Raw genomic sequence first — 13,083 nt, forward strand, 5'->3', positions numbered from 1 at the left:
TTTTTTCCTTTGTGTTCCAGATTTCCTTGATAAATTTGGTTATATAAAGACAATGATGGGTGGCTGGAGAGATGGCTCAGCAGTTAAGAGCACTGACTGCTCTTCCAGTACCCACATGGCAGCTCACAACTATCTGTATCTCCAGGATCCAATACCCTCACACAGACATGCATGCAGACAAAACACCAATGCACACAAAATAAAAATAAAAATAAATTATTTTTTAAAAGGACAATGATAGACAAGGAAGACATAGAAAACGTAGTTCACTGTAAAGAAAACAAGCCAAGCATGGTCGCACACAGTTGCCATCCCATTGCTTAAGATACAGACTCAGAACTACACAGTGAATTGAAGGCCAGAGTGAGTTACATAGTTATTGTCTCAAGGAAAAAAATGAAAAAGGAAATCTCCAGCCCCTCCCGCTTGTCCATAAGGAAGCTCTTGCTCTCCGCTGTGTGCCTCTGAGTCTCTGTGTAAGACCGTTGTTGGTGGACTCTCTTGCCAGCCCTGGCAAACACCATCTTCTCTCATTCTCACTTAGCTGGTTTCCACTTAACTCCAGAAATATTCTTCATCTAAGGTCCCTTGTCCTGACAGGGCCCAGCAAGCCAGGAAGAGCAGGAGTTAAAGATCATTCTCTGACGTTCAAGGCCAGCCTGTGAACATAGGCTCAAGGTGCACATACATACACACACACACACACACACACACACACACACACAGTCTCTGAAATAGCACTTTCTCTTCTCAGAGTTTATCCTTATGATATACCCATATGTATGTTGTGCATATTTTCTGCTGCACAGAACATGACCATGGCCTTTGAAGCCACCTTTTCCAAGGCGATTTACTGCTCCCAAAAAGTCTGGGCCAGGCATCATGGTGTACCCCTTTAATCTCAGCTTCAAAAAGTAGTTTGGCAAATCTCTGTGAGTGTAGTCAGAGCGACGTAGTGAGACCCTGTCTCAAAAAAAGAAGTCTAAGACATTGAGTGGTGATGCCGACTTCTTAGTGACCCAGTCAGTCACAAAAGCGGAGTCTCCGACCCAGCAAGTCAGGAGGCCTGTAAGACACCAAAGGCTCTGTCCTAGAAAGAATAAAAGATGTCAAGCTGCTTCAGCCCACTTTCCTGTCCCAGTTTTGTTTTGCTTGGAGTGTTTTGGAGACACAATGTCACTATTTAACCTAGGCTGGCATCAAACTCGTGAGCTTCCCACCCCAGCCTCCTGAATGTTCCAATTACAGGTTTGTGTCACACATGATCACTTTTCCTATTCTGTACAAGGCCTAGAAAATTTCAATCCCTGGAACTGGACCAGGATGTTCCTGGATTGCCAGCATCTCCTTAGACAGCCTGTGGTTTTCTCCCTCTCCTTAAGGGATCTTTTACAAACACAGAGTTTTCATAAAGACTACTTTATCAATCTTTCCCTTCATAGTTGCTAATATTTTGTAAACCCCCCCCCCAATCTTTCTTACCTGGTACGGTAGCTGTGGTGGTTTGAATGAGAAAGACCCCCATAGGCTCATATATTTGAATGCTTGGTTCCTAGTTGGTGGAACTGTTTGAGGAAGGATTAGGAGTCACTGGGGGTGGGTTTTAAAAATCCATGCTAGTCTCTCCCTTTGATTCCAACTTATGGATCAGGATGTTAAGCTCTCAGCTACTGCTCCAGGATGCCATGCCTGCCTGTCTGTTGCTCATAGAATTACCCTCTATAGCAGTTTGAATAGAAATGGCCCCATAGGATCATAGATTTGAATGCTCGGTCATTAGGGACTGGTGACACTTGACAGGATTAGACACTTGACTTGACAGCCTTGTCAAATAGGTGTGGCTTTGTTGGAGGAAGTGCATCACTGGGGGTGGGCTTTGGGGTTTCCAATGCTCAAGCCAGGCCCAGTGTCTGACTCTGTTCCTACTGCTTGTAGATCTGGATGTAGAACTCTTAGCTACTCTCCAGCTCCGTGTCTGCCTATGTGCAGCCATGCTTCCTGCTATGCTGACAATGGACTACACCTCTGAACTGTAAGCAAGCCCCAGTTAAATGCTTTCCTTTTATAGGAGTTTCTATGGTCATGGTGTCTCTTCACAGCAACAGAACACTAAAGTATCCTCTGAAACTATAAGCAAGCCCCCAATTAAATGTTTTCCTTTATAAGTTGCCTTGGTTATGGTATCGTTTCACAATTGTATTAGAGTTTTCTAGAAAAACAGAACATATAGAATAAATCTATATACAGAGAGAAAGGGGCTTTATTAGAATTGTTTACAGACTGTGGTCCAGCTATTCCAACAATGGCTGTCTACCAATGGAAAGTCCAAGAATCCAGTAGTTGTTCAGTTTATGAGTCTAGATGTCTCAGCTGGTCTTCAGTGTATGCCAGAATCCCAAAGAAATGGGCTCTAATGACAGTGAAGGGATGGATGCTAGGGAGATCAAGAGTAAGCAGGCAGAGAGAAAGACAGCTTCCTTCTTCCATGCCCTTTATATATGATGCCAGCAGAAGATGTGGCCCAGATTAAAGGTGGATCTTCCCACCACAAAGATCCAGATTAGAAGTGGCTCTTCCCACATCAAATTGTTTAATTAGGAAAAAAACCTTACAGGTGTGCCCAGTCATTTAGGTTTTAGTTAATTTCAGGTGTAGTCAAGTTGACAACCAAAACCAGCCATCACAACAGCAATAGAAAAGTAACTCGGACAGAAGTACACGGCTATTATCCCAACACTTAGAAGTTCAATCAAGGTCATTTTCAGCAACAGTTGAACTTGAAGTCAGCTTGGACGACAAGTGACACAGTCTTACAACAACAACAAGGACAACAGAAAGCAAGAATACTTCCCAAAGCATTTACAGGGAACAGTAGGGAGGGTGACAGAACACGAGTGGTAAGAGCACAGTGAGACCCTGTCTCAGAAACAAACAAACAAACAGAACCCAACAAGACACAAAGGTATAATATGATCTGCTACAGCAGTCCTGGGTGTAGACTTGAAAGAATCTTAGTAAGAATACAATGAGATGCCTGCTCATCCATGTTCACAGAGACATTATTCACCACAGACAAGTTGTGGAGTCAGTCCAGATGCCTACCAGTGGGGAAATGGACAAAGTGTAGTGTGGATTCCAATGTACTGTAATGAAGGCATAAAGGAAGACCTGAGGGACCCTCTTGAGATGACAGATCCATTCTACATCTGTTGGGGTTGCCGTATGGCTGTATGCATTTGTCAGAACTCACGAAGCTATACGCCAAGGAGAACAAATTTTACTATATGTTAATTTTTATGAATAAATTTAACAACAAAATTACATTGTTTGCAGGAAAACAGGCAGAACTGGAGATTATCATGCTAAACAAAGTAAGTCGGAATCAGAAAGACAAATGTCATATGCTCTCTCCAAAGAATCTAGATTATTTTTTTTAAAGCAGGGTAAGGTAGTACATGCCTATAATTCCAGCACTCAGAATGCTGGAGTGGGAGGGCTGTGGAAAGTTCAGTCCAGCCTGGGCTACTTAGCGAGTACCAGGCTAGTTAAGGCTATACAGTAAGATCCTGACTCAATAAACAAATAAGAGATGATAATGGACTAAAACTGAAACTTAAGCTACCCCTAATTAAATGCTTTCCTTTATAAAAGTTGCTGTGGTCATGGTGTCTTCTCACAGCAATAGAAACCTTATCGTCATGGTGGGAAGCATGGTGGCGCGCAGACATGGTGCTGGAGAGGTGGCTGAGAGTTCTACATCTGGATTTGAAGGCAGCAGGAAGAGATAGTGAGCCACTAGGACTGGCTTGAGCTTCTAAAAATCTCAAAGCCCACCTGCAGTGACACACTTCCCCAAACAAGGCCACATCTACTCCAACAAGGCCACACCTCCTAATGCCACTCCTTAAGCATTCAAATCTGAGTCTGTCAAACACCACAGTATCTAACACTCTCTTCTGGCCTCCATAAGAACCTGCTCCCACTCAGGTAGACACATATACATAAAATGGGGAGGGGGGCCCAGATCAATGAGTTTTAAGAAACACACACATACATTATCAATACTATCCTGAAATTTAGAATCTTCCTACCATCGAAGGTTTCCCCTCTGCCTGGAGGGTTATCAGCAGAAGCCAGCTCCTTATTGGTTTTGGGGCTGAAGGCCTGTTTCTGGTTGCCTGTTGGCTGGAAGCTGTCTCAGTTCCTTGTCATTTCGGCTTCAAAGCAGCTGCCCACAAAAGCAGCTTGCTTTGTCAAAGTCAGTAAGTGTTTCTCCTGCTTGGAGGCTTTGGGGGTTTTATGATGTATAGGAATATGTTTGGCCATAATTTATTCATATACTTTTCTCCTCCCCAGGTTCACCCTTTGATATGAACTGCATTTCTCTGGGCCATGTCCTTCATTTTTTTTCTCGAGTTCTTCTCTGTGTGCTTCAGTTTAGATCATTTCTGGTATGAGATCTTCAGTTCACTAATCTACTTCTTACGCCATCCACTGAACTTGTCATTCAGGTGCAGTACTGTATTTCAACTCTTGAAGTTCCATTTTTTTCTTCCTTCCTTCCTTCCTTCCTTCCTTCCTTCCTTCCTTCCTTCCTTCCTTCCTTCCTTTCCTTCCTTCCTTCCTTTGTTTTCAAGACAAGGTCTTACTATGTAGATGAGGCTGGCCTTGAACTCAGAGAGATCCACTTGCCTCTGCCATCTGAATGGTGCATGCCTTTAATCCCAGCACTGGGAAAGTAGTGGCTAGCCTGGTCTACAGAGTGAGTTCCAGACAGCCAGGGCTACACAGAGAAACCCTGTCTCAAAAAACAAACAAAAGCAGGTTTGCTTCACTACACCCAGCTTTCCACTTTATTCTTATTACACTTGTGCTTTTCTCCTTTTTGTGGTCATGGTTTCCTTCTGATCCTTAAATATATTGTGACAGGGTATTTATTTATGCGTGTCTTTCCTGCACGTAGGACTGTGTACCATGTATGTGTCTGGTGCCTGTGGAAGCCAGAGGAGGGCATCAGATCCTCCGGAACTGTGGTTACTGACAATAATGAGCCACGATGTACATACCGGGAACTGTACCCAGGCCTCTGCAAGAGCAGCAAGTGCTTTTAATCCTGGGCCATCTCTCCAGCCCCACTGACTACGTATTTTTTAAAGTTCTTGTCTACTAATATTGTTTTTGGTAATGTTTCTGATCAATTTGGTACTGGCTGGTTTTTGTCCTGGTTTTTCTTGTTTTTTATGGCTGTAGCAACTTTTCATCAGGTGCCAGACATTGAGGATATCAAGACTTTCTGTTGTGTCTTCTCTCTTTTAAAAAACATTATTAAATTGTATTTATTGGGGGGGGGTACAGGTAGAGTTAGAGGGACATCCAGGGGAGTTGAGTTTCTCTCTAACCATGAAGGTCCTGGGGATTGAACTCAGGTTGTCAGGCTGGGTAGCAGGCCACTCGGCCATCTCAAGCCTCTGCTGTCTTCTAACATAAGGTCTACTAGACTGACCCAAAACTTACCAGGTAGTCCAGGCTGGCCTTGAACTGGTGATCCTCCTGACCCAGTTTACCAGGTGCTGTGAATGCAGGTCACCAGCACAGCTCAGAGGGCCAGCATTTCATGGCATTGTTTGAAATTGTTTTATTTTGGCAGACAGGGTAGCTTTCCGGGGCAGTCTGATCCTACCAAGGCCTGTTGAGGAGAGTGCCGGAAGCAGGCTCTTCTCAGGCGAGTTTTGCTTGTCCCTTTGCAGTTCTTCTGGGATCTCTAGTCACAAGTTTTCCTCACACAGGCGTAGTCAGAACTCAGACAGCTCCCAGCGCTGTGAGAGCACCAGTGAGTGTTCGGTTCACAGTTCCCTGGTAACTGGTCTTCTCAGCCTCGCACACCGAGGCTGCAATGTGCCACTTAGTATTCAGCCCAAACTGAAGAATTATGGAGTCACTTTTCAGTGTAGCTCTCTCTTCTCTATGACTCTTCAATCCCCAAATCCCAATGTTAAGCATCCCAAACTCCAATCTAACTCAGCAAACCTGCCATGCTTCAAGGTCTCCATCCTGTGCCTGTACCAAGGTGCTGCTCCCAAGAAGAAAATCATCTCTCACCACTTTGTCTAAAGTCAGTGGTCCAGTGTTGCATATTTAGTTCATTTTTCTTTGTTCGTGTGTGTGTGTGTGTGTGTGTGTGTGTGTGTGTGTGTGTGTGTACACTCATGTGCATGCTAGAGATCCACTCAGGTATCTTCCTCAATTATTTCTATAGGTTTTTTTTGTTGTTGGTGGTAGTGTTTTGTTTTTTTAATATGCATTGGTGTTTTGCCTGCATGTGTGTCTGTGTGAGGGTGTCAAATCTTGGAGTTACAGACAGTTGTTAGCTGCTATGTGAGTGCTGGGAATTGAACCCCGGTCCTCTGGAAGAGCAGTCAGTGCTCCTAACCACTGAGCCATCTCTCCAGCCCTGTTGTTGTTTTTAAGATAGGATCTCTCACTGAATCTGGAGCTTGTCAATTTTGCTAGACTGGCTGATCAATAAGGTTAAGGGAAACCTCTGTCTCTGCTGGTCCAGTTCTATAGGCATCCACCACCACATCCCTCTCTTTATATGGGTACTAGGGATCAAACTTGGGTCCTTACAGCAAGGGAGCTAATTCTGGAACCAGCTATCACACCAGCTACTGGAGTAGAAAGCTACACCAATTTCTTGAGATAAGGTTTCACTTTGTAGCCCTGGCTGACCTGGAACTTTTCAGGCTGGCCTTGAATTCACAGGTATCTGCCTGCCTCTACCTCCTAGGTGCTAGGATTACAGGTGTGTGCCACTATGCCCAGCCATATACCAGTTTTTAAAAGTCCTTTTAAGATGTATCTGGGTAGGGCTGAAGGTGGGGCTCATAAGTTATGAACTTCTGCTGCTCTTCCAGAGGACCTGAGTTCCCAACACCCTGACTGGGTGATTAGGAACTCCCTATAACAACAGCTGTGGGGGTTCTATGCCTCTGCAGGATCTGCACGCACATGGCAGACACACGTACATACAGATAAAAACAAAATCAGGGATGGAGCTATGGCTCCATGGTTAAGAGCATGTGCTGCTCTTACAGAGGACCTTAGTTCAGTTCTTAGCACCCACAACTGTCTTGTCTTAGGACTCCATGAGCGTCTGCACTCACACTTGCACATACTCACACATATTTATACACGTAACAAAAAAATAAAATAAACCTTAAAAATAAAATCTAAAGAAAAAAGATATATCTGGGTGATGGAATTTCTATTTCTTGGTGATTAAAAGGCACAGTGACTCATGGCAGTAATTACAGTTGATGGGAGGTCGAGGCAGAAGAATCAATGCAAGTTAGAGAACAGCAAAGTCTACAGAGTAAGCTTGATTGTAAAAATCCTATCTCAACCCTTACTCCCAAAATAAGTTCCTTATGCAAAAGAAAGCCAATAAAAATGTTTTTAATACAAAACCTGGATATTCACGGTGATACTAATACGTCTCCATGTGTACCACGTGATGCTGGCAAAGTGTTCCAGCTTCTCTGATAAGTCTCCCTTTCTTGGTCCAGGTTGTATAAGAATAATGTGGTTTAACAACAGCATTTCATTTATTCATTTTCTGGGCTTTTGTTTGGTTTTGAAACATGGTCTGGCTATTCAGCCCACTACTTACTACATAGCCCAGGCTACCCTTGAACTCCCAACAGTGCTGCTGCCTCTGCCTCCAGTGTGCTGGGATTACAGCTGTGCACACAATGTGCAGCTTTTAAAGCCATGGCGTTCTGAAAGATGCCCACACAGCTGCCGTAGTGGTCAGAGTTGAAGTAGTTAATCTTCCTTGTGTAAGAACCGAGCAGAGCATAAAACATGAGTTACTTAAAATTCAGCCTAGCTTTATGGTGATTTAGAACTTGTTTAATTAGTATTTAGAACTGAACATTGTTTATAGCTATTGGTATTTCAATAGATGCTTAAATGTTTTAACATTTAAAGTTTAATAAGCCTCAATTCTTTGAAGGAAAACACTGAGGTAATTAGATTTTCAATTACTTGTTTTTTTAGGAATCCATGCAATTAATAAAAGCTAAGGCATTTAACACTCATTTTAAAAGTTAGTCAACTGCTTCATCAATTAGCTAATCATATACTAAATAATTTTTAATATAAAAGGCTCACCCTAGGCAAAGCAGAAACCTCTTAAAAAGTACATGAGAAAGAAGTGGCTAGCCCTTGGAGAAGGGCCTCTTCCAACCAGCTGAGACTGGGTGAGAGAAAGGAAGACTGGCTTCATGTCCTAGTTATCTGGAGTGTACACGTGTGTACACCAGGCTTTCCAAAAACCCCTCCTGGGCATTAATCCAGTCATTATTTGTTTCTACTAGTGTGTTCACATTTCAAATACTGAAACTATTGCTTCTTACAACCTGCCTGGTCTCAGAGCATTTTAGAGGTTCTTATATTCAAGTTGAGGAAAAAATGCTGGCAGAGGTATACAAACTGGGTACAATCTTGTTTTAGTTTCTTTCTTTTTTTTTTGAGACAAGGTCCCATTCAAGTATCTCAGCCTGGCATCAAACTCACCACGTAGCTAAAGATGACCCTGAACTCCTATCCAAGATTACAAGCATTCAGTGTCATATCCAGTTCATGGTGTGCTGGAGATGAAACTTAGGGCTTCCTGCAGGCTTCCAAGATACTCTACCAACTGAGCTATATTCCTAGCCTCTGGATATAGTCTAATTTTAATTAAATACTAAATTTAAAATACTGTAAGAGAAAATCTGCCACCCAAAGGCACCAATAGCATCAGTATTTCATAGAATCCTATGATACAAATCTGTATTTATCAGAATTCTCAAAAAAGATAAAACTTGCAAGATACATCATATATGCCTGCACGCACACACCACACCAGACACACACACCACACCACACACACACACACACACACACACACACACACACACACACACACACTTCAGGGTGGAGGATGAGGCATCCTTTGGTGTCCTGGGCTGAACTGGCTCCACAGCCCACTTCAGATGGTAGAACCTGTGCACCTCCAATGTCTTATGTAAAATGTAACAGTATTTGCACATAACCCACATACTTTCCCCCATATACCTAAAGTCATCTCTAGACTCTTATCCATTATAAATTCTTCCTAAAGGAGGGGAGAGGAAGAAAAGGAGTGAGGAGGAGAAAAGAGGAAAGTATCTTAAAATATGCTACATTATTTTTCAGACCTGAGGGCATGAATTCCTTTGATCTAAATAACAATATGGCAAATCTGAGAACATACAGGGCCACACCAGACGCTTGTCTTAAAGAAACATTCTGGAAATCCTAATACAGTATATGAATCAGGTGATCGAAATTCCTGTGGACAGCCAGTTCTCTTTATAATGAACTCACCGGTCACCTCCTCCACCTATGCCTTTTTCCCTTCTCAGGACACCCAAGCAGAACAGTCCTGTGGCATGTAACCCTGAGTACATCTAAACATTGCTTTAGCGCCATCTAGGGCCTAAAACAAAACAAGGAAACAAAACCAGACTTGAATCTTTGTCTTTCAGCTTCAGAAAATTCATTTTTGAGAGTATGTTACCTACAGACAGCAGGTAATAAATTAATCACAGTTGGATACTAGCTCTTAATGTACAAACTCTCTGGAGTTTGGAGATATGTCTGATCGGAAAGAATAAATGTGCTACTGAGGGAGATGAAGAAGAAAGTGGTGAGGAAGAACCCTGTGACAGACAGCTCTCTGTCTCACTGTAGTACTGTCCCATAGGTTCTGCCAAAGTTTGGGGTTGTTTTTCCAAGTATAATGGAAAGCCATTAAAAGGATCCCAGCCAATAGGATTCCATTCAGTGAAGACTAGAGAGAGGCAGACTCAACAAAGCATAGATAAAAGGCTACTGAAATGGGGCAGGTGAGGGCACACTGGGTATCAGGATGGGGGTGGTAACAGGAACTATTAAAGATAAGTTACAGAAGTAGAATTAAGAATATTTGTTGACGTTTTCCTTCTATAAGTGAAACTGTGGGAGATTCGAATAACTTGGTGTTTCTTGTTGCACGATCTCAGAGTCAGGAAGATGGAACAGGTATAAGGAAGGTGGAAAGTTGGTTATTGAACAAGTTGAGACAAAGATACCTAAGACACCCCACTGGCTAAGTCACCAGCAATCACTGTCTTCTCTGTACAGCATCTGCCTAAGACACGGGGCCACTGAGCAGAGTGCTTTACAAGTAGCTTGGAGTTTTTTTTTACATGTAGATCATTTAGGGCTGTGCTTTTTTTTTTTTTTTTTTTTTTTGAGACAGGGTTTCTCTGTGTAGCTTTGCGCCTTTCCTGGAACTCACTTGGTAGCCCAAGCTGGCCTCGAACTCACAGAGATCCACCTGCCTCTGCCTCCCAAGTGCTGGGATTAAAGGCGTGCGCCACCACCGTAGGGCTGTGCTTTAAAAACTTGGCATGTGTTTATGACGCCAGTTTCACAAGCCCCATCCCAGTTTGCTTCAGTAAGTCCTGTTGAAGCCCAAGAATCGGCTTTATTATCGGGCTGCGCTTCTGATTCTGACTCAGGTAGTTCAGGTTCAGAGTGGAGTGGGCTTAACCACAACCCCAGGTGAGGAAGAAGCTAAGGGCAGGCGACTCTCTCTAGAACTTGCCTAACAGAAGGATGTGTGTTTTGTGTGTGTGGTATTATTGGCACTTCAAAAGGTAGAAGAGCTGGAGGGATGGTTCAGTGGTTAAGAACACTGGCTGCCCTAGGGGTCAAGACACCACAAGGAAAACCACAGAATCAACTAACCTGGGCTCATAGGGACTCACAGAGACTGAACTGACAACCATGGATCCTGCATGGGACTCTCTCAGGCCCTGTGCATATATGTTATAGTTGCGTACGTAGCTTGGTCTTCTACTGGGACTCTTAACAGTGGGAACAGGGACTGTCTCTGACTCTTTCGCCTGCTCTTGGGACCCTATTCCTCCTACTGAGCTGCCTTGCCCAGTCTTACTGCGAGGGGAGGTGCCTAGTCTTAATGCAACTTGATATGCCATATTTAGTTGATATTCATGGGAGGCCTGCACTTTTCTCAATAGAAATGGAGGAGTGGAGGGGGGAGGGGGGAGGGAGAAGGGGGAGGTGAGAGGGAGGGGAAACCTCGGTTAAAAAAATAACAATGATAACAAATTTAAAGAACAACAACAACAATGGCTCTGCTCTTCCGGAGGATCTGAGTTCAATTCCCAGCACCTACATGGCAGCTAACAATCATCTGTAACTCCAGACCCTGGGACTCCAGTGCACTCTTCTGGCCTCTGCAGGCACTGAATACAGGTGGTACACAGACATACACACAGATAAAATACTCACACACACAACATAAATACTTTTTTTTAAGATAAAAGACACTAGAGCAATGATTCATAACCTTAGCTACACAATGTAGTGGTCACCTGTGGAGCTTTAAAATGTATATATCAACAGAAAGGACCCATCTTGAATGCCCGAGTAGGCGCCAGATGTCCGTATTTTCTTGGCTTTAATTTTATTCATCTTTCCCCAGCACCCGCAGCACACCCGACCCCACCCCCAGTACCCACAGTATTGTTTTCATGCCCGGTGCCTGCAATACGATAAGCTTTCAATTCATGCTCATTGTTGTGGAAATATTGCTGGCAGTAGCAGACGACCCAGACCACAGGATACCATGGGATGTATTGTAAATTCACGAAACCCTCCTGTGAAAGGGATCACAGTTAGTTCTCTTAATTCACAGGGAGACCCTGAAGGGGGTTAGGGGGAGTGAATTAATGCCTATGAGCTCTAGCCTTGGTAACGACAACTAAGAACCCAAACCTAGTTTTTCGTGTTAGTGGGAGGTTTTTTTGGTGTTTTGTTTTGTTTTGTTTTGGGGGGGGTGGGGAGGCTCTTTCAACAATCTCTCTCTCTCTCTCTCTCTCTCTCTCTCTCTCTCTCTCTCTCTCTCTCTCTCTCTCTCTCTCTCTCCCTCCCTCCCTCCCTCCCTCCCTCCCTCCCTCCCGCTCGCTCTTTTGCTTTTGAGACAGGGTCTCACTATGTATCCGTCCTGACTGAACTGGCACTTGCTATACAGACCAGACAGTTTCTGCATCCCGGGAGCGGACATTAAAGGCGTGCATCACCTCGCCCAGCTCATTCATTTTGCGCACTTCCAAATTCACATCCACGAGCAGCCTAACCTGACCCTCAAAATCCAGTTTCCTTAATCACAAACCGACCGTGCAGCTCTGTTTCAAAAAGTTCAATGTCATGCCCAAACCCTCCATGTTTCCACCCCAGATTTATCCTGTCGTGATCACCACTTCAAACCCAGCCTCCTTCAGGGAACGTAGGGTCAATGCGCTTGCGCCACTTGGGCAGCCGCCTCTGTTGCCATAGCAACTGGAGACTCGCGAATCTGCCTGTTGCAACAAGAGTTTCTGGAACAAGCCTGGGTTTTGCTTGCTTGGGATAGCTTTCCTTACCGCTTCCCGCGCCCGGTGCGTGAGTTTGAGAGTCTGATAAGAAAGCTCCATTAGACACAGACAGGGCCCCACAAGGAGTGAAGAGGAGTCCCGGACCCGTGTCTAAGGACAGCTGCTGGAAATCCGACGCTCAACCAGCCCGCCCCTGTCGGGATTGGCCAGGGACCAGACGCCCCAGCCAATCACCGGCCTCAGACAGATTCTTTAACGAGTCAATCAAGGTTACTCTAAACGTTTGATCCAGAGCGTTTGCGCGATCCCAGTCAATCAAGAGATTGAGGGAGTGTGATTGGTAGATCCGTTGGGGGCGGGCTTTGCGAGTGTTTGGGTTCTCCTAATTCGTACTTGTCCTTGGTCTGGGCAGTTGGTGAGGCGGTTGTGGCCCAATGGCTGTGTTTTGACACCCCGCCTTCGTGTCAAAGGGTAAAGGTTAGGCAGTTACCCGTGCTTTTCTTTGAAACCGTGCCCGGACTGGAAGGGTACCAACACTGACTGTCAGGGGCCTTCAGGAATACAACCGCGCACAAGCTTTCCCATCTTCATCTGCCTTTGCATCAGCCCGGTT

At 44.4% G+C, this 13,083-nt stretch overlaps 1 protein-coding gene across 1 annotated transcript in view; it reads right to left on the reverse strand.

Moving 5' to 3' along the window:
- Katnal2 (katanin catalytic subunit A1 like 2) overlaps window positions 1-12,672 on the reverse strand; it is a 71,060-nt gene extending 58,388 nt beyond the window's left edge. The window contains exon 1 of the mRNA XM_059246364.1: window positions 12,519-12,672. Coding sequence (XP_059102347.1) covers window positions 12,519-12,569 — 51 coding nt within the window. The 5' untranslated portion in view covers window positions 12,570-12,672. The remainder of the gene's footprint in view (window positions 1-12,518) is intronic.
- Between the last annotated feature and the right edge of the window lie 411 nt (window positions 12,673-13,083).

Source organism: Peromyscus eremicus, chromosome 19 (genome assembly GCF_949786415.1).
Source record: "Peromyscus eremicus chromosome 19, PerEre_H2_v1, whole genome shotgun sequence".
Taxonomy (NCBI): Eukaryota; Metazoa; Chordata; class Mammalia; order Rodentia; family Cricetidae; genus Peromyscus; species Peromyscus eremicus.